We start from the raw sequence: 19735 nt of genomic DNA, 5'->3' as shown, positions 1-19735 counted from the left end.
TTTTAATTGATCAAATCAACACCAGTTCTTTTTTATTGGCCTCTTTTACCGAACTGCTAAGTCACGTGAATGTAAATACACCAGTACCAGTTATCAAGCAGTGATGGGGGACAAACAGTCACAAAGCCACAGTATATCTATCTATCTCTTTTACTTGTTTCAGTCATTTGACTGCGGCCATGCTGGAGCACCGCCTTTAGTCGAGAAAATCGACCCCGGGATTTATTCTTTGTAAGCCCAGTACTTATTCTATCGGTCACTTTTGCCGAACCGCTAAGTGACGGGGACATAAACACACCAGCATCGGTTGTCAAGCAATGCCAGGGGGACAAATACAGACACACAAACATATACACACACATACATATATATATATACATATATACGAAGGGCTTCTTTCAGTTTCCGTCTACCAAATCCACTCACAAGGCTTTGGTCGGCTCGAGGCTATAGTAGAAGACACTTGCTCAAGGTGCCATGCAGTGAGTATATATATATACTGGAGTAAGCACATAAATGTGAAGCAAGGTGGAAAAAAGAGTACTTAAATACCAGAGGTAGAGTAATATGCTTTATTTAAAAGCAGCAGAAATATAACAAAATCTGTTACTTGGAGTTTCACGTTCCCGATATTATATATATATATATAGGGAGAGTTTACGAAAAAAACAAAAGACGAAGACAGGTGGTGTTGAAAACAAACAGATGTATTAGTATAACGCTCAGGAATAGAAAAAGTCTTTTACGTTTCGAGCCTACGCTCTTCTACAGAAAGGAACACAGAAAAAAACAAGGAGAGAAAAAAATGTGTGTAGTGGCTAACGATCTGTATATATAGGTGTAGGAGTGGCTGTGTGGTAAGAAGCTTGCTTCCTAATGTTGTTTCTGGTTTCATGGCTGTTGTTTTTAGCATTGCCATTGCTTTTTATCACTGCAGAGGCCACATGCTGCTGGGGTTTTTTTGCTGTTGTTACTGCCATGGTGATGGTGTCAGCAGAGGTGGTTAAGATGGGGCGAATCTCTCTTCTTTCATATTTTGCTGTGGACAGAAAGTCTTGAAATGGTTTGCCGCCACACAAACGACACCATGGCTTTCTGCCCACAACAGCCATGTATAAGCTGTCCAGCAGATTAATTAAATCCAGGATGGATTCCACATTTTCCCAATTTCCTCGGATTAATCTCTCCATCCCTTGACTCAGTTTATGTTTCAGAGGACAGCAGTCACCAACCAGCAAATATTTACTTCTGGAGGTACATCTTGTAGCTTTAATTTCTGTACTCTAGAGCTAAAATACATTGGTATGAAGACCAGTTTGTCATTCCTTAGTGTTGCTGTAGGGTGCCTCCTAGCCTCATCTTTACTAGGGTACTTCCTAGCCTCATCTTTACTAGGGTACTTCCTAGCCTCATCTTTACAAGGGTACTTCCTAGCCTCATCTTTACAAGGGTACTTCCTAGCCTCATCTTTACAAGGGTACTTCCTAGCCTCATCTTTACTAGGGTATTCCTAGCCTCATCTTCTTAGGGAGGCCTCATCTTTATAAGGGTACTTCCTAGCCTCACCTTCTTTGGGAGGTCTCATCTTTACAAGGGTACTTCCTAGCCTCATCTTTACTAGGGTACTTCCTAGCCTCATCTTTATAAGGGTACTTCCTAGCCTCACCTTCTTTGGGAGGTCTCATCTTTACATCTTTACTAGGGTACTTCCTAGCCTCATCTTTACATCTTTACTAGGCTGCTTCCTAGCCTCACCTTCTTTGGGAGGTCTCATCTTTACTGTACCATATTTTTTTCCCCTTAGCAATGTACATTGTACCCAAGTTCGATCTGAGGTATTTTTCTTCTTGTGCCGTGCTACTTGCTCTGTATCCCGAATTTTTAACCCTGTCGATTTGTACAAAGTTTTAAGACAGGTTTCTTGTCCGGCGAATTCTGGTATCTTCAAAAGCTATCCGTCACACAGTGTCGCTAAATTGATCAACGTTCAATTTGCTTGTCATAGTTTCTTGGTTTTGGTGTGAACGGTTATAGTGATAGCAGAGGTGGAATTTTGCAGATCTGTTGAAACGACAATTTAATTTCTTGATTTTCTGTTCTTCATTCTTATTTTTGTTGGTTGTATTTTCGTAGATTTTTTCCGTTGGTAGTGGTGCTTTCTATTGAAACTAGGAAGGCAGCGTCATCAGAACAGCTCTTCCAATCTCTAATCAAATATCACGCTTTCTTAAGAATTTCAAAGAAATAAATTTTGTAGCTTGTTTACCAACCACATGGTTCCGGGTTCAGTCCCACTGCGTGGCACCTTGGGCAAGTGTCTTCTACTATAGCCTCGGGCCGACCAAAACTTTGTGAGTGGATTTGGTAGACGGAAACTGAAAGAAGCCTGTCGTATATATGTATATATATATATATGTGTGTGTGTGTTTGTCCCCCTAGCATTGTTTGACAACCGATGCTGGTGTGTTTACGTCCGTCACTTAGCGGTTCGGCAAAAGAGACCGATAGAATAAGTACTGGGCTTACAAAGAATAAGTCCCGGGGTCGATTTGCTCGACTAAAGGCGGTGCTCCAGCATGGCCGCAGTCAAATGACTGAAACAAGTAAAAGAGTAAAGTGTATCCCGAATTCCACCCCGAAGGTCGGAAATACAACAGAACGGAACAGCTCACCAGAACCTTAGGGACTTTATGTAACACACAAAGTAAAATATTTCAAATATATATTATCTTGAAAAGACAGTTAATATAAAACTCGAAACGACTTGTTGCTAACAACCACAAAAAATATCTAATTAATGCATATTACGTCATCCTAAATAAATTATATCGAAAAAACAAAAAAGACTGGATGGGCGCAGGTGGAACGTCTTTATTACATTAGGTCGACTCGATCAGAATTGCTCTAGGACTATGATTATGATTTCTTTTAACCAGTTTCTCAACTGATTGTTAAAATCAAGAGGGAAAAACTAAAACATTCACAGCAGTGTCTCCCTAAAACCACATTGGATTTCCTTTGAAAATAAACGACAAATTAAAAAATGTTGCCTCATGGAAACCTTTAAATATTATCATTCATCACAATAACCAAAGACATTGGTACAAAAGAAATATCTTGGAGGTTTAACAACCGTCGTTGCACGTTCGAATCCCGATCCTTGGACCCGGAAACCAAATACCTAAGCAACTTCCTGTTATAACCAGAAGTGAAATTCTCTAGTGTTTGGAGAAATCGACCACGTAGTCAAGGTTGACGATTGGCTGCTTTCACTTTACTCCGCCTCTCACTCACTCTTCACCTTTCTCTCTATCTCTACCCCTCTCCCTCTCTCTTAATGTCTTTGTTTATCTCTCGCTCTCTCTTACACTCTCTGTCTATCTCTTACTTCCTCTTTCTCACTCTCACTCTTTCACTGTCTCTACGAATCGCTCTCCTACCCTCACTTTCCGTCTGTCTATCACTCTCTCTCTCTCTCTCTCTCTCTTCCTCTCACTCTTTAACTGTCTCTGTGTATCTCTGTTCCTTACTCTCTCACAGTTTCTGTCTAAGCCTTGCAACCTCTCTCTCACTCTTACTCTTTCTTTCTCCCTCCCACTCTCTTACTGTCTCTGTGTACGTGTCTGCTCACTCTCTCTCCTTCACTCTCTCATACCAGCTGGTGATTTTGGGGTAAATAACAGTTTTTTCTATTCCCTTATAGCACTAAATTCCTTCAAATATCATCACCTTCTACACTATATTCCACAATATCATATACATACACACACACACACACACATATATACACACATACATATATACATGTGTGTGTATATACACACACAATGTCCTCGCATGCTGTCAAATATTGCTATATGTATATATATATATATATATATATATATATAATATATATATATATAATATATATAATATATATATATATATACACATAATATATATATATATATACACATAATATATATATATATATATATATATATAATATTTTGACATGTATATTATTAATTGAACACAAAGATATTTTGGTAATTAATTATATTATAAATGATAATTAAGGCATTAATATTGCTGTTGTTATTATAACCATGTATTACGTCGTTCTAAACAGGTCACCACCCTCTCAAATTGCTGAAGTTTGACATTTTCAGGTTTTCGATCAGATAAATAAACCACCTTTAAAAAAAAGTACACAAGTCTCTGTACTCCTAGGTACACTATGCCTAAGTATTCATAAATATTCTATTGTTCAAGGTACATCAAGTCCGGATATTTTAATATATTTTTAAAAATTGTTTTGGTCTGCAGGAAGTGATGTGTTCTTGGCCTTTTTTTGCTGACATTCTGTGGTACACTGTATGTTTGTACTCCCTGTTATACCATGCCTGAATACTCATAAGTGCTCTAAATCTTAATATTCCTAGGTATACTTTGCCGAATATTCTCAGATGTACCATGTCTGAGCATACTCTTTCTAAAAGTACGATGTCTGTACTTCTAGGTACACAAGTCTGACAACTACACATATTTTATCTGAAGTACTCCTTGATGCACCGAATATGAGTACTCTTTGATTTTGTACATCTTAATTCTCCAAGTCTGAGTAATCTTCGATATATCTCAGCGAGTGATCAGGTGGTTCAGATGTTGCACTCGCGACCGCAAGATCGCGGTTTCGATTCCCAGACCGGACGGTGCGTTGTGTTCTTGAGCAAGCTATTTCATTTCTCATTGCTCCCGTCCACTCCGCTATAAACGAGTAATTCCCGGGACGGACTGGCGTCCCGTTTGGCGGGAATGTTATGTCGGACACCTCTTCGCCATGGAAACCAGATACCTGGCCCTATGAGTCCTAGAGCTCAAAACATCAACACCCAGGGAACTTTTGTCACTCAGACATCGTATCAAACTACTTCCTCGATGTCCCGCGTCTTAGTAACATTCCTCGATGCACCATCTATACTCTTAGGTGTGTCGCGAGTTGTAGTGTTGTTGGTTGATTTGAGGTGATAACTGGTTGAGTTGCAGAATGAAAATGTGTTTCTCGGGTTGTGGGAAGAAATAACTGACAACACCTGCAAACCATTAACAGATGTTATTATTACACACACAGTTTTAACCGTGTTGATCTTTTACGAATTATCACAGCAGTAATTACTAACTGGGAGAGACATATGGCTTGGAGTTTACAAGCTTATTCATGCATCAATATGTGGTTGGTCTATCATAACAGGAAAACAATTGTGATACATTCATCATCATCGTTTAACGTCCGTTTTCCATGCTAGCATGGGTTGGACGGTTCGACCGGGGTTTGGGAAGCCAGGAGGCTGCACCAGGCTCCGGTCTTATCTGGCAGTGTTTCTGCAGCTGGATGCCCTTCCTAACGCCAACCACTCCAAGAGTGTAGTGGGTGGTTTTTATGTACCACTGGCACAGGTGCCAGGGGAGGCTGGCAACGGCCACAACTGGTTGGTGCTTTTTATGTGTCACTGGCATCGGCCACATATGGATGGTGCTTTTTACGTGCCACCGGCACAGGTGCCAGGGGAGACTGGCAGCGGCCACAATCGGTTGGTACTTCATAGTGATGAAAATTCCTGTCGACTATCTGCCATCTGTTATAATCAGCTGAATGTAGTGAGGATGGAGACACAACCTGTGGCTGCCTCAACGTTCTGCATGGCAAGAAGTGAGATGTGTGTGGATGGGTCTGCTGGTCTCAATGCTCTGCAAAGAGTTGGTACCAAAAAGGGCTCTATGTTGGGCACATGCAAAAAGTTCTTGGAAATTTACTCAGCACTTGTACTGGGGGCACATGAAAAAAAACATTCGAGCAAGATTGTTACCAGTGCCGCTGGACTGGCTCCTGTGCAGGTGGCACATAAAAAGCACCATTTGAGCGTGGCCATTGCCAGTACCACCTAACTGGCCCTCGTGTCGGTGGCACGTAAAAAGCACCCACTATATTCTCGGAGTGGTTGGCCTTAGGAAGGGCATCCAGCTGTAGAAACACTGCCAGATTAGATTGGAATCTGGTTCGCCAGACCTCAGTCAAATCGTTCAACCTACGCTAGCATGGAAAGCGGACGTTAAACGATGATGATGATGATGGTTTGACACTGATTGGTTGTTTAATAAAACCGATCACGTGTAACTATTATGGTTTGATTATGATGCATGGCCAGTTACCTAGTGGTTCAGTTTCAAATCACCGCTGCATATGCGCCATGTCTGAATAATCCTGGGTATGCTCTAAATCTATGCACCTAGGTATTGTGAATCCAGTCTTAGTACTCCTGGATACAGTACTCTTCGGTACCCCATGTGTGACTGTTCTTAGATACACAACATGTCAATACTCTTAAGACCACTAAAATAAAGAAGCAGTCAACGTAATCCACTTGCCCCTCCCCTCAAAATCGCTGGCCTTGTGCCAAAATTTGAAACATTATTATTATTATTCCGTTGAGGTTGACTTTGCCATTCATCCTTTTGGATGAAGTACTGGGGTTGAGGTAATTGATTATTCCCCACCCCCAAAGCTTTAGACCCTGTGCCTGTAGTAGAAAGGATTGTTGTTATTATTATTATTGAGTGAGAGAGCAGTGCATGCCATCAAAATGACACTGGGGTAAAATATATGAAGCCCAGTATACCCATCATGACTACCCGTCTGATAAGGGTGCACCAGGCACACGCATCACAACCATATGTGCGCAATATGGTGATCTCATATGAAGATAAACAGCACATGACCTTGCAGGTGGGGCCCAGTTAGAATTTTCTTCTGGTCGAGTAACCCATCCCACTCAAAAGGTCCTTGAATAAGGGTTGTCTAAGGATGTTGAACGAAACACCCATGTTTCCAGAGGTGAATTATCCAAACCCCAAAGAATCCCTCTCAACACATGGCTATGATGCTCCCCCACTACTTCTGCTCGTGATCAGAGATGCACATAGCGTCAGCCACTAAGGGACATGCTTATTATTATTATTATTAAAGGCAGCAAACTAGCAGAGTCATTACCATGCTGGACAGAATGCTTAGCAGCATTTCGCCCATCGTTACGTTCTGAGTTCAAATTCCGCCGAAGTCGGCTTTGCCTTCCATCCTTTCAGGAGTCGATATATTAAGTACCAGTGAAACACTGGGGTCAATGTAATCCGCTAGTCCCCTCCCATCAAATTTCAGGCCTTGTGCCTTCAGTAGAAAGGATTATTATTATCATTTGTTGTAGTAGTAGTAGTAGTAGTAGTAGTAGAAGAAACAATTTATTATCAAGCTGGCAGAAACGCCGGGCGAAATGCGTAGCCATATTTCGTCTGCCGTTACGTTCTGAGTTCAGACTCCGCTGAGGTCGACTTTGACTTTCATCCTTTCGGGGTCGATAAATAAAGTACCAGTTACGCACTGGGGTCGATGTAATCGACTTAATCCATTTGTCTGTCCTTGTTTGTCCCCTCTGTGTTTAGCCCCTTGTGGGTAATAAAGAAACAATTTATTATTATTATGATGATGATGATGATTGCAATCCTACTGAGGTCAGCTTTGCCTTCCTCACTTTCGGGGTTGATGAAATTTAGTACCAGTCATGTACTGGGGCTGATGGTATTCACCCCTCCTTCAAAATTGTTGACCTTGTTCCTAAACCAGAAACCATTGTTACCTGAGATTTACCAATATTGCTAGTTTGAGTTTCTCACCTTCACACAATGGCAATTATGACAATGATGATGATGATGACTGTGTGTGTGTGATGTTACTGTTGTGTAAAAGTAAAAGTTGTTTATTTTTCTCGTCCACAGACCGTCTGCCACATGACTGAGTGAAGAGGCTGAGTTAAAAAAGGTAAGTGATCCAAGAGACTTCGTCAAAGTGAATGGTGTACATCCATGAATGTGGAAATGAAATTTGCTTAGAGATGACAAACCCAGTTTTTTCAGGAGGACGTTCAAAGCAAATTCACTAACCCCAACAAATATTGTAGGGAGTGCACTTGCACTGGCTGTACCCCCTGTTTCTCAGCCTATTTGTACCTAATGACTTCACACATATATCTCTACACACCCATGCTCCTATCACCTGCATGCTACGACTTATACACCTCTACAGGGTTGGCCAAAAGTCAACCGACAGTAAATCAAAATTCCATAAATACTATTTGTAATTCTGTATTAACTCAGATGGAAAAATGTGTCTCTCAAGAAGGACTTCAGGTTGAACCATTTTCATGATGTTTCGTATTTAGATGCTTTTATTAAATTCATTCAGTTGTTAAATGGTTTTGATTTACTGTCAGGTGACTTTTGGCCAACCCTGTATATGTACACTCCTCACACACACATGGAGAGAAATTAATGTTTCAACTTAAACGATGTAAAACTCTTTTATTAATTTTTTTCCTTTCAATTTTTCCCCTGAAGAAGGTCTGTGACCAAAACACTGGATTTTCCACTCTTCATGGCAAGTTTGCTGTACACTTTTTATTGATTTAGCTATAATCTAGCTCTAATTATTCAATAGTATTTATCTATCACCTGTCTGTACCATTGGTTTATCTATTATTATCCTCTAGTACTTACCAATTAGTATGACTGTACTCTTTCATTTAGCTTTCAGCCACAAAGTGTTTTGCAATTGCATATCCTTATCACTTGGGTTAGCCACAACCACCCACAAGTACTTACCCATCACATATCTATACCACATGGATTATCTACAGTCACTACTGCCCACCTTTCACAGATCTCTACCACTCTGATGGCTCCAATACCCTGCTAATATCCCTCACATGTCTCTACCACTTGGTTTAGCTGCAACTAAACCAATGAAGGACTCTGACAAAGGATGTCCGCTGTTTCTTCTTGTATATCTCTCAGTGATTGCTTTTCATTAAATCCAAGATAATATTTGCTCATTACTTTTCTCGTTACTTCAATATCTCACTAGTTTGATCTTCCATCTCTTCTTTCAATACCATATCAAAGTACCTTAATGTATTCCGGTTGAGGGGCATATTTGGCTCCAATTTCAAAAATATTTCTCTTATTCAATGTCCAGTCAAACTGATTTGTGCCTGCATTTTTTTTGTATTTAAACCCTCAACATTTTAGTTTAACCTTTTTGCTGCCATACTTCTGCTTTTCATCATCATCATCATTGTTTTACGTCCGTTTTCCATGCTGGCATGGGTTGGATGGTTCAAATGGGGTCTGGGAAGCCAGGAGGCTGCACCAGGCTCCAGTCTGATCTGGCAGTGTTTCTACAGCTGGATGCCCTTCCTAACGCCAACCACTCCAAGAGTGTAGTGGGTGCTTTTTATATGCTACCAGCACAGGGGCCAGAGGAGGCTAGCAATGACCATGATCAGTTGATGCTTTTTACATGCTTCCGGCACGGAAGTCAGTCAAGGCAGCGCTGGTATCGGCCATGTTCGGATGGTGCTTTTTACATGCCACCGGCATGGGGCATCACAACTACAATTTCCATTTGATGTTGATGTACTTGACTCAATAGGTCTCCTCAAGCACAGCATTTCGCCCTACGATCCAAAGTACTTTTGAGTGGGCAGGTTATGCAACACTTATGTAGATTATAGCTGTGAACTCACTTTATTTGCCGGGTCTTCTCAGTCACAGCTTATCTCCAGAGTTCTCGGTCTTTCGTCATTGTCTCTGTGAGGACCAATGGTTTCAATAAATTTTGGAAATGACAAAGAGTTCAGTAAAATAGCTGTAAATATTTAAGCTGGTGTCTGGAACTTAAATTTCGACAGAAAGTTTTAATTTCGATCACCCTTGTTACCACATTTTTGTTGCAACATGTTCTCTGTTTCAATAACTTTTTAAAATAATGAAGAATTTTGTAAAATAAATTTGTCATTTGGCACGTAAAAAGTACCATCCGACCATAGCTGTTTGCCAGCCTCGCCTGACCCCCGTGCCGGTGGCACGTAAAAAGCACCCACTACACTCGCGGAGTGGTTGGCGTTAGGAAGGGCATCCAGCTGTAGAAACACTGCCAGATCAGACTGGAGCCTGGTGCAGCCTTCTGGCTTCCCAGACCCCAGTTGAACCGTCCAACCCATGCCAGCATGGAAAGTGGACGCTAAATGATGATGATGATGATGAAGTTGGTGCTTGGAAAATGAGGCAGTCTCAGCTGGGTTGATATTAAAAGGGTTAAAAGAATTTGTTTATCGTTGCATAATTTTCATTTGTTTTCCTACGTTTTCAATAATTTTTATTTTTGTTTTCTCTCATTTTTCCAGATATTCTCAAAATTGTTCCAAAATGTCTTCTTTCGGCCAAGAAGGAGAGTTTTACTCATCCAACTACTATGAAAACCAAAGTTCTGGATATAACATGGACACTCAAGGCTTTGGCCAGGATCCTCAGTTCGGTCAGTTTGTCTACAGCCAGACCACCACCACAGAATACATCACGACCAACAGTCAAGATCCCTATTTTGGTTCTATTATGACACCGGAACCGACCGTGTACCAGACTACAGCACCAGACAGTTTTGAGGATGAGCCACCACTAATGGAAGAACTGGGCATTAACTTTGACCACATCACACAAAAGACAATGGCCGTATTGAACCCGTTACAAGATGCTGACCACAACATAATGAAGGACACTGATCTGGCTGGACCTTTAGTATTCTGCGTTGCTTTCGGTGCTGCTTTGATGCTGTCTGGCAAACTGCATTTCGGTTACATCTATGGAATCGGCGTTGTCGGGTGTCTGGCCATGTATGGTCTGTTGAACTTAATGAGTATCACTGGGGTTTCGTCTGGATGTACAATAAGTGTGTTAGGCTATTGTCTATTACCAATGGTGATCCTATCATCCATATCTATCATGATCTCTTTGAAGGGAGCCCTTGGTATATTCCTAACTGTCATGGCAGTTTTCTGGTGTAGTTTCTCGGCCTCAAAGCTGTTTGTCTCTGCCCTAGCAATGGATCACCAGCAGCTCCTTGTTGCCTATCCATGTGCTCTAGTCTACGGAGTATTTGCCCTTCTCACAGTATTTTAATCTAAAGTTCCTGGACATTTTGGTACCTGTTTTGATTAGATCCCATCTCTCACTCTGCTCCCTGCCTTGCACTCTTCCCTGAAGCCTCATCTAAAGTTTTAACCTTGCAATTCTAACCCTTTTCTCTGCTGCTATCTGAAGTGCAAACCGTTTGGATATGAATCTGTCTGTATATTCAACAAGAGCTGGTTTATTTCTGTTTCTGGATTGAAGCATGAGGCCCTGCATTTAGACTGAAGAGAGGCCATAACAATGCACTGTGCTCTTACCAGGGGTCTCAAAAGAAGGACTATTATTCAAAGCTTATTTAAAGACTCTCATTCCATTCAATGGTTTCTTTTCTGTTGAAATGGTGAACAAACTTTCCTGACTTCAACTGAACTTCAACCAGATATTTCATGTCAAATAACTTTCTCACAAACTTTTTTCTTTCATTAAAATGAAACTAGTTGTATGTGTGTGACGTTCATTACATTCACTCCTGGGGAAAACCAGGAGGTTCTCCATCTTAGCCACAGGTATCATCTCTGAATCTGAAATTCTTTACGCTCTTTCTTACCTTACCAAATATTCAAACCTCAACTGTGAGTAGCTGAAATTCTTGGGTAGCAGCAAAAGCAAAAATGTTTTTTTTCTTTCCAATTTTTGCCAAATCAACAAGTAAAATCCACATTTTGGATTTCAGTTGCCTACTTTTCTTTTACCATTTTTTTTCTCACTTTTTAAAGATCTTTTTCTTCTCTATGTTAGAGAAAGAAAGAGAGAAATACTTTTCTTTTTTCTTTTTTTTTTTGGTGGGGAATAGTTAAACTTTGAAAAAATGTCTTGTAGAGAGACTTCAAAAAACGGTTTTTAAGTTTAATGATAAAAAAAAGCAAACATGGAACAAAGAAGACCTTAGACACAAGCATAAATACACATATATATATATGTATATATGTATATATATATATATATATATATATATAATTATGTTATTTTATATATATATATATCTACATTTTTATATATATATATATAAAATAATTCAACAACTATATGTTTGTATGTATGTGTGTGTATATATATATATATACATATATATATATATATATAGATATATACATGCACGTACATATAGTACATATATTAAAATAGAGGTTTAAGTAAGTTTAAGCATAAAAATGGAATATTTATTGAGGAGGGTGTAGCGGGGCTCAACGTTGAGAGTAGAGTGAAATTTATAAAATTCAATTTAGGTTTTACCTGAGCGTTTATTCAATGATTTGCATAACTGGTCAGGTAAAAGTCCCAGACAATATGAATTTCATTTTACATATATATATATATACACACACACACATACATGTATGTATATATATGTTTGTGTATGCATATATATAAATATATATATCATATATATAATGCTTATACATATACATGTGTATATATATCTTTACTATATATGTATATATATAAAATGTACAGTATATGTGTATATATGTACATATATAATGTATATGGCTAGTCTAAGGCCTCTTGTCTGTGTTGGTCACAAAAGGTGATGGGTGATATAAAGATTAATTGAACAAATATTTGCCTCGTTTACAAAAATGTGCAGCATGAAAAGCAGAACAAAAAAAAATACAAAATGAAAAACAAAAAACAAACAAAGCGAAACAAAGATGGAAAGCAAATGAAACAAACAAAAACAGATAAAAAAAAAAAACTTATCACATAAAACTGAAACTCTCAAAGCAAGTTTACTGATGACCAAATTATTGTGCGTACATGCTTCCATATTTAAGAAAAAACCAATTGGATTGAATAAATGATGAATTTGTTTGAAATGATGAAGTAAATATTTTAAACACTACTTTTGTCTTTTGATTATATACATACCTGTATATATGTGTGTGTGTGTTTGTGCGTGTATAAATATATACTCTTTACTCTTTTACTCTTTTACTTGTTTCAGTCATTTGACTGCGGCCATGCTGGAGCACCGCCTTTAGTCGAGCAACTCAACCCCAGGACTTATTCTTTTTGTAAGCCCAGTACTTATTCTATCGGTCGCTTTTTGCCAAACCGCTAAGTGACGGGGACGTAAACACACCAGCTTCGGTTGTCAAGCAATGCTAGGGGAACAAACACACACACACACATATTTATATATATATATATATATACATATATACGACAGGCTTCTTTCAGTTTCCGTCTACCAAATCCACTCACAAGGCATTGGTCGGCCTGGGGCTATAGCAGAGACACTTGCCCAAGATGCCACGCAGTGGGACTGAACCCGGAACCATGTGGTTGGTTAGCAAGCTACTTACCACACAGCCACTCCTGCGCCTATATATATATATATTTTATTCTTTTACTAGTTTGTCATTTGACTGCGGCCATGCTGGAGCACTGCCTTAAAGGGGATTTTAGTTGAAGAAATCGACCTCAGGACTTACTCTTTGTAAGCCTAGTACTTATTCTGTCGGTCTCTTTTGCTGAACTGCTAAGTTATGGCGGGGAGACAGACACACACTCAGATACGTACATACACTGACACAAATACATACAGATATACACTGAACTGCAAAAGAAATGCAAGACGTGTGGGACTGAAATATGTTTTAATTTCATTACATCAGAGATAAATTTTGATAAATCTGATGAAGTCAATTTCTTGGATGCACTTTCACCACAGTCTACGGGTCGTTGTCATGTGTTCTGGTGGTGGGTGGATCCAGTATATCGAGATTGTAGGGCGTGATGTTCAATACCGTGTATGCCTTCCCTGGGTGTTCAAAACGGTCATACACCATCGGTACATGGAGTGCACGAGGCAGTTCACAAAAGCTGTTGGCACCTGTACCCACTCCCTGAGGAAAGCTGCCTCCAGTTCCACATGAGTTGTCAACCTTGGGACCATCAGGTTCAGGTGTCTCTGGATTTCATCCCACAGGTATTCAGTTGGGTTCAAATCCGAGCTGAGAGCCACCTATGGCATGGTTCTGATGTTCTGATGCAGGAAGTCCATGGTGACCCTGGCCCTGTGTGAGAGGGCACTGTCCTGTTGGAACACATGGCTAGGGCATGATGTGAGGCCTTAGGACCTGGTCAACGTAGTGCTGTGCTGTGATGCCATTCCCTCTGCCTGCACTAACATTTTGGAACACATGGGGCCCAATTCTCTCATTCAGGCCTATAGCACCCCAAACCATGATCCTTTGGCCATCACATGCGTCTCAGTAGCGTTCACCCCCTCCTATGCCACACCCTCACTCTGCCATCCAAGGTGGAAATGCAGTACTGGATCTCGTCAGAAGACTACTGATCTCCGTTGTTATGCCACTAATGCCAGTGCTGTGTAGCCCACTGTAGTCGTGGTGGGCAGTGAGGACAGGCTCTCAAGCAGGATGACCTCAATGTTGGTTGTTGGTGGCGAGTCACTGTTGTACCATGTCATCGTTGATGGGTCACTGTCCAGTGCCAATGGTCTCGTGAGCTGTCATGCTGGCTGGTCTGAAGCGATCATGGAGGTGTTGCAGGTGGATGAAGCAGTCCTGCCTGGGCGGGGTCACCCGGGGGTGCTCTCTGTAGGCATGGTCTGCAGTGCTGTTGCAGGTGATAGACGGTGCTGACATGGACATTGGAAGCTTTCGCAATAACCAGGGCATGCTGCTCTGCTCTGTTTGCGATCGGTCACTAGTTCTCTCTGTGCTGCTGACAATCGGGTCATACCTGTTGCGTTCAAATTAAAAATGCCAGGAACGTGGTTCAATTTGATTTTTATACCCATAACCTCCACAAGATGCACATGCATTTCAGTTTTCATGATGTTTGTTTCTGACTACCACCCACGACATTCAACGAAGCTGTGTTTTGTTTCAGGGAAAGTTGAAAGGTTACCTGCAATTTGGGTCTCAGCCGTAAACCAATATGTCTTTGGATATTTATACTTACAGCCCCGAAATAAATTTTCAGAATTTACCATATAAAATATTTGAAAAAATTGCATTTCTTTTGCAGTTCAATGTCTGTGTGCGTGCATATATATAAATATATATATATATATAATGGATAATATAATAACTGGTTTACACCTGTATCACCTGATGTGATATTGCCAGATGCTCCTGAACCAGTTGTTGCAAGTCCCACCCTCAGAGATCAATGCTAGATGTGTTGAAACAATTGTTGTGATTAATAATAAATTCTCATATATTCCATATGCATATATATATATATATATATATATATATGGCGGGCTTCTTTCAGTTTCTGTCTACCAAATCCACTCAAGGCTTTGGTCAGTTCAAGGCTGTTATAGGTGCCACGCTGTGGGACTGAACCTGAGACCATGTAGTTGAGAAGCAAGCTTCTTACCACATAACCATGCCTGCACCTATCCATGTATATATATAAAAAATTCAGGGTGAATACTTGATAACTGTAAGCACCTGTATATACCAGTTAGTGGTATAGGTGATAGGGTATATTTATCAAAAGAAAAACAGGATGCAAAGGATTTAGCGGTACATATGTTTCTGGCTTTATTTATATCAATGCATAATTGATGTAACATGTATGTCAATAGCCTTCTTCAGCCGCACACAATACTATAACGTAATACATGTCTTTGGTGTGGTAATTGCACGCGGCTGAAGAAGGCTATTGACATACATGTTACATCAATTATGCATTGATATAAACTGTCCAATAAAGCCAGAAACATATGTACTGCTAAATCCTTTGCATCCTGTTTTTCTTTTGATAAATATACATATATATATATACACACACATAGCTGTGTGTGTATCATCTTTTTTTATTTGTTTTAGTTAATGGTCTGCAGCCATGTTGTACCATTGCCTGGTAAAGATTAGTCAAATGGATCGACGGCAGTGTTTATTTTTACGCTTGCTACTTTTTCTATCAGACTCTTGATGAACCATGAAGTTCCAGGGACATAAACACACCAACACCAATTGTCAAGCAGTGAGGGTGGGGGACAAACAGACACACACACACACATATACGTATATATATACAATGGGCTTCTTTCAGTTTTTGTCTATCATATCCACTCACAAGTCTTTGGTCAGCTTGAGGCTATACTAGAAGACATTTGCCCAAGTCACCAGACAGTAGGACTGAACCCAGAACCATGCAAAGTGATTAGCATTAGGAAGGGAATCCAGTGCTAGAAACCATGCCAAAGAAGCCAGTGGAGCTTGGTGTAGTCCTCTGATCTGTCATATCCTGTCAACCCATCCAACCTATGCCAGCAGGGAAGATGGATGTTAAAAGATGAGGATGATATAGATATATATTTATACATATGTTCTTGTGACAAGCGGTTTGTAAATGGTATGGTGACGTGTCATCATCATTTGGTATCTGCTTTATATGCTGGCAAAAGGTTGAACAGTTTGACTGGACCTGTCGGTGAGCTGTACCTGGTTCCAGGCTGATCTGGCATGGTCTCTATGACTAGACACCCTTCCTAATGCCAACCGCTCTAAGAGTGTAATGGGTACTTTTATGTCACTGGCACCAGCATCAGCCACGACAATTTCACTTGGCTTGACAGGTCATCTCAAGCACAGTATACTGCCAAAAGTCTTGATCACTTGTCCTCACCTCTGTGAGGCCCAACATTCGAAGATCATGCTACATCACCTCGTCCCATGTCTTCCTGGGTCAATCTCTCCCACAGGTGTCCTCCACAGATCAGCACTTCTTTACACAGTTGTCCTCACCCATACACATGTCCATACCAGTGCAATCGTCTCTCTTGCACACCACAGCTGATGCCTCTTAGGTCCAATTTTTCTCTCATGACATTTACACTCCGTCACACATGCACATCTAACGAAGCATACTAGCTTCAAACACACATTTTTGAGGTTGTGGAGATACTTAAAGAGTGCCTACAACAGCTGTGAATGGTTTGTTTGACCACCTCGATGGCTTTCCATATCAGTACAATCACTGTTTCTATTACGGAGATGTACTTGCATAGCAAGTGACTTGATCTGAGATCATGTGCTGGAACGAAAACAATTGCAGCGTGGAAGGTGTTTATTAGACATGCTCCATTCCGTGCTGCATGGAATTTTGTCAGTGAACAGGTCCCAGTTTCAAAGCGATGAAAATATTTTAGTAAATTAAATCTAAATGTTGAAGTGAATCTAACGGTTTTTGTGTGTTTTTAAAAGTGCACCGTTTCTATATTGATTTGAAAATGCTCACCTGCTTTCTCAACATCTTACACATACCTGTATCCTGGTTTTGGAAGGCTTACACTATGTGTCCCTGCATACCTGTGGTATGGGGTGGTACAGTCTGCCACCCCATACAATCTTGCAAACCACTCGCTTCTGCTCACCATGTACCTTGTAGGACCACCTTTGCAACCCCTGCTCATCATTTCTCTTTTCTCTTTCTCCTACTAAATGCAATTAGCCATGCATATCCTCCAAAACAGTTATGGGCAACCTGTGGCACACGGGTTCTTCTGAATGGCATGCCTAACGAAAAACTTGAAATCATTTTGGTGCAGCTTGGTGATGAGCCTTGTCTCATGTGGCCCACTTCTCATAAAAAGTTGCCCACACCTGCTCTGATCGCACCCACCCACCCACCTTCTTGTTCCTTAGCATGAAGCTGACTCCAAAATCCGTCAGGGTCTGTAAGTCTTGTGATCAGCACGATGACCTCACAAGTGCTGGTGGCACCATAAAAACATCCAGTCCACACTGTATAATGGTTTGTGTTAGGAAGGGCATCTAGCCATAGAGATCATTCCAAAGCAGGCATTAGAGCATGATGCAGGCCTTGGACACACTGGATCCTGTAAAACTGTCCAACCCCAGCCAGCATGGAGCATGGATGTTAAATGATGATGTCTCAACCAGAGACAGGATTCGGCTCCTTGCTATATCTCTGGAAGAGAGTCAGAAGTGGTTGTTGGTGAATTCCTATGACTTCATCTGCTCCAGTTTCTGTCTTCCCAATTCCCTTGAGCAGTTGAGAAAGACACCAACCGTTCGACCTGCAACACCAAGGATGAGCTAGTGGTCAAAGATTTTACTAGAGGTAGTTGTGAGCCCCATGCCGGTAGCACATAAAAAGCATCATCCGAACGTGGCCGATGCCAGTGCCACTTTGACTGGCTTCTGTGCTGGTGGCACGTAAAAAGCACCATCTGATCATGGTCGATGCCAGCTCCTCCGGCCCCTGTGCTGGTGGTACGTAAAAAGCACCCACTACACTCTCGGAGTGGTTGGTGTTAGGAAGGGCATCCAGCTGTAGAAACACTGCCAGATCAGATTGGGGCCTGGTGCAGCCTCCTGGCTTCCCAGACCCCAGTCGAAGCGTCCAACCCATGCCAGCATGGAAAACGGACGTTAAACGATGATGATGATGACAGTGATGAACATATGTGCCAAGTTCCGAAGCTGTCTTGAGACTGTGATGGAATCTGAGAACAGATTCTTTGAGTTAACTTTTGACATTTTTGGATTTAAAAAAAATACTCTTATTTTTTGGACGAGATATTATTTTCTTTTCCTTTTATGCAGACTGTCAAATTTAGCCCGAACACCCTACACACACACACACACACACATTGGTACCACATCAATTTTCTTGAACCATTGTTTCCAAAGACCTGAATTAGATTTTTCTGAACCAGGGATGATCACCTTGGTCATCACACTCTGAATTAAACAAATATTAAATGAAACACAGGTACCTGTAGGTTGGTATAAATACCTGTTGATTTATTAGTGAAGTGCAAGGTACTAATAAACTAGTCTGGTGACCACGGGAATTTGATGTCCTTGCTCGTAAATTAATGCAGATAAGAGATTCCAGATCATCAGTGCTCGGAGAATCGGTATTTGGATCTCATATATATGTGTGTACACGATGATGATGATGATATACATATATAGGAAGGTCAGTGGATATAGAACCAGTCTAGATAAGGCAGATTAAAGACCTCTCATTGCTCCAGTCATGGCCATCCATCTAGTGTTTTCAAACATAGCGTAGCTACGATTCCATTCTCAATGCTTTTTTAAAGACTAGGCAGTGATTGGGAAAGAGAGGGGTGATTTGGCTGCTATTTCTAGCTGGTAGGTGAAGCGACCACATTGAGAACCCCTTACTGGTTCGTAAATGTTAGTATAAACAGAGCGAGAGAGGGATACACACACACACTCACATCCCTTTCTCTCTCTCTCCTTCCCCATGTGCGTGTATTGTTTATAAATACATAAATACGTTCACAACAAACGTATCACGGTTTAATTAAAAACACTGCAGCAATTTAATAGCAATAAATAATGAAAACTTGGTAATTAATTAATCTCAAGAAGAAGGGGAAAAAAAGAAGTAAAATAAATACTCGGAACTAAATTGTTTCGGAATTATTTTATTTTAAATTTGGTTTTTGTTTTAAAATCAACAAAGACAAGAATTATACAAAGCCATGCTTGTTATTTCTCCCACAACACACATTCTTACTTTATATATGCGTATATAAAATGATATATGACATAATAATATATATGTATATATTATAATTATATATATAGTCTACTACTACCAGACACAAAGGAGAGAAGCAAGGTCGTATATATATATATATAAATATACATGTATATGTGTGTATAATGATATGTATACATATGCA

At 40.4% G+C, this 19735-nt stretch overlaps 1 protein-coding gene across 2 annotated transcripts; it reads left to right on the top strand.

Moving 5' to 3' along the window:
• Positions 1-3508: 3508 nt before the first annotated feature.
• Positions 3509-11499, top strand: LOC115221415 (protein YIPF5). Of its 2 annotated transcripts, none has more exons than XM_036510652.1 (3): positions 3509-3672; positions 7813-7852; positions 10276-11499. In XM_036510652.1, exon 3 carries the CDS (start codon positions 10300-10302, stop codon positions 11047-11049), a length of 750 nt encoding a protein of 249 aa, XP_036366545.1. In that variant the 5' UTR covers positions 3509-3672; positions 7813-7852; positions 10276-10299; the 3' UTR covers positions 11050-11499. The 2 variants fall into 2 exon arrangements, with proteins under 2 accessions (XP_036366545.1, XP_029647457.1); XM_029791597.2 differs by having other exon boundaries at positions 7813-7855; positions 10278-11499.
• The last annotated feature ends 8236 nt before the right edge of the window (positions 11500-19735 follow it).

The sequence above is a fragment of the Octopus sinensis genome, linkage group LG18, assembly GCF_006345805.1.
Source record: "Octopus sinensis linkage group LG18, ASM634580v1, whole genome shotgun sequence".
Lineage (NCBI taxonomy): Eukaryota > Metazoa > Mollusca > Cephalopoda > Octopoda > Octopodidae > Octopus > Octopus sinensis.
This window is presented reverse-complemented; position numbering and strand designations above follow the sequence as displayed.

Bases quoted from the DNA above. Each gene is read 5' to 3' on its own strand.
- LOC115221415 (XM_036510652.1), top strand. From the start codon at position 10,300: ATGTCTTCTTTCGGCCAAGAAGGAGAGTTTTACTCATCCAACTACTAT.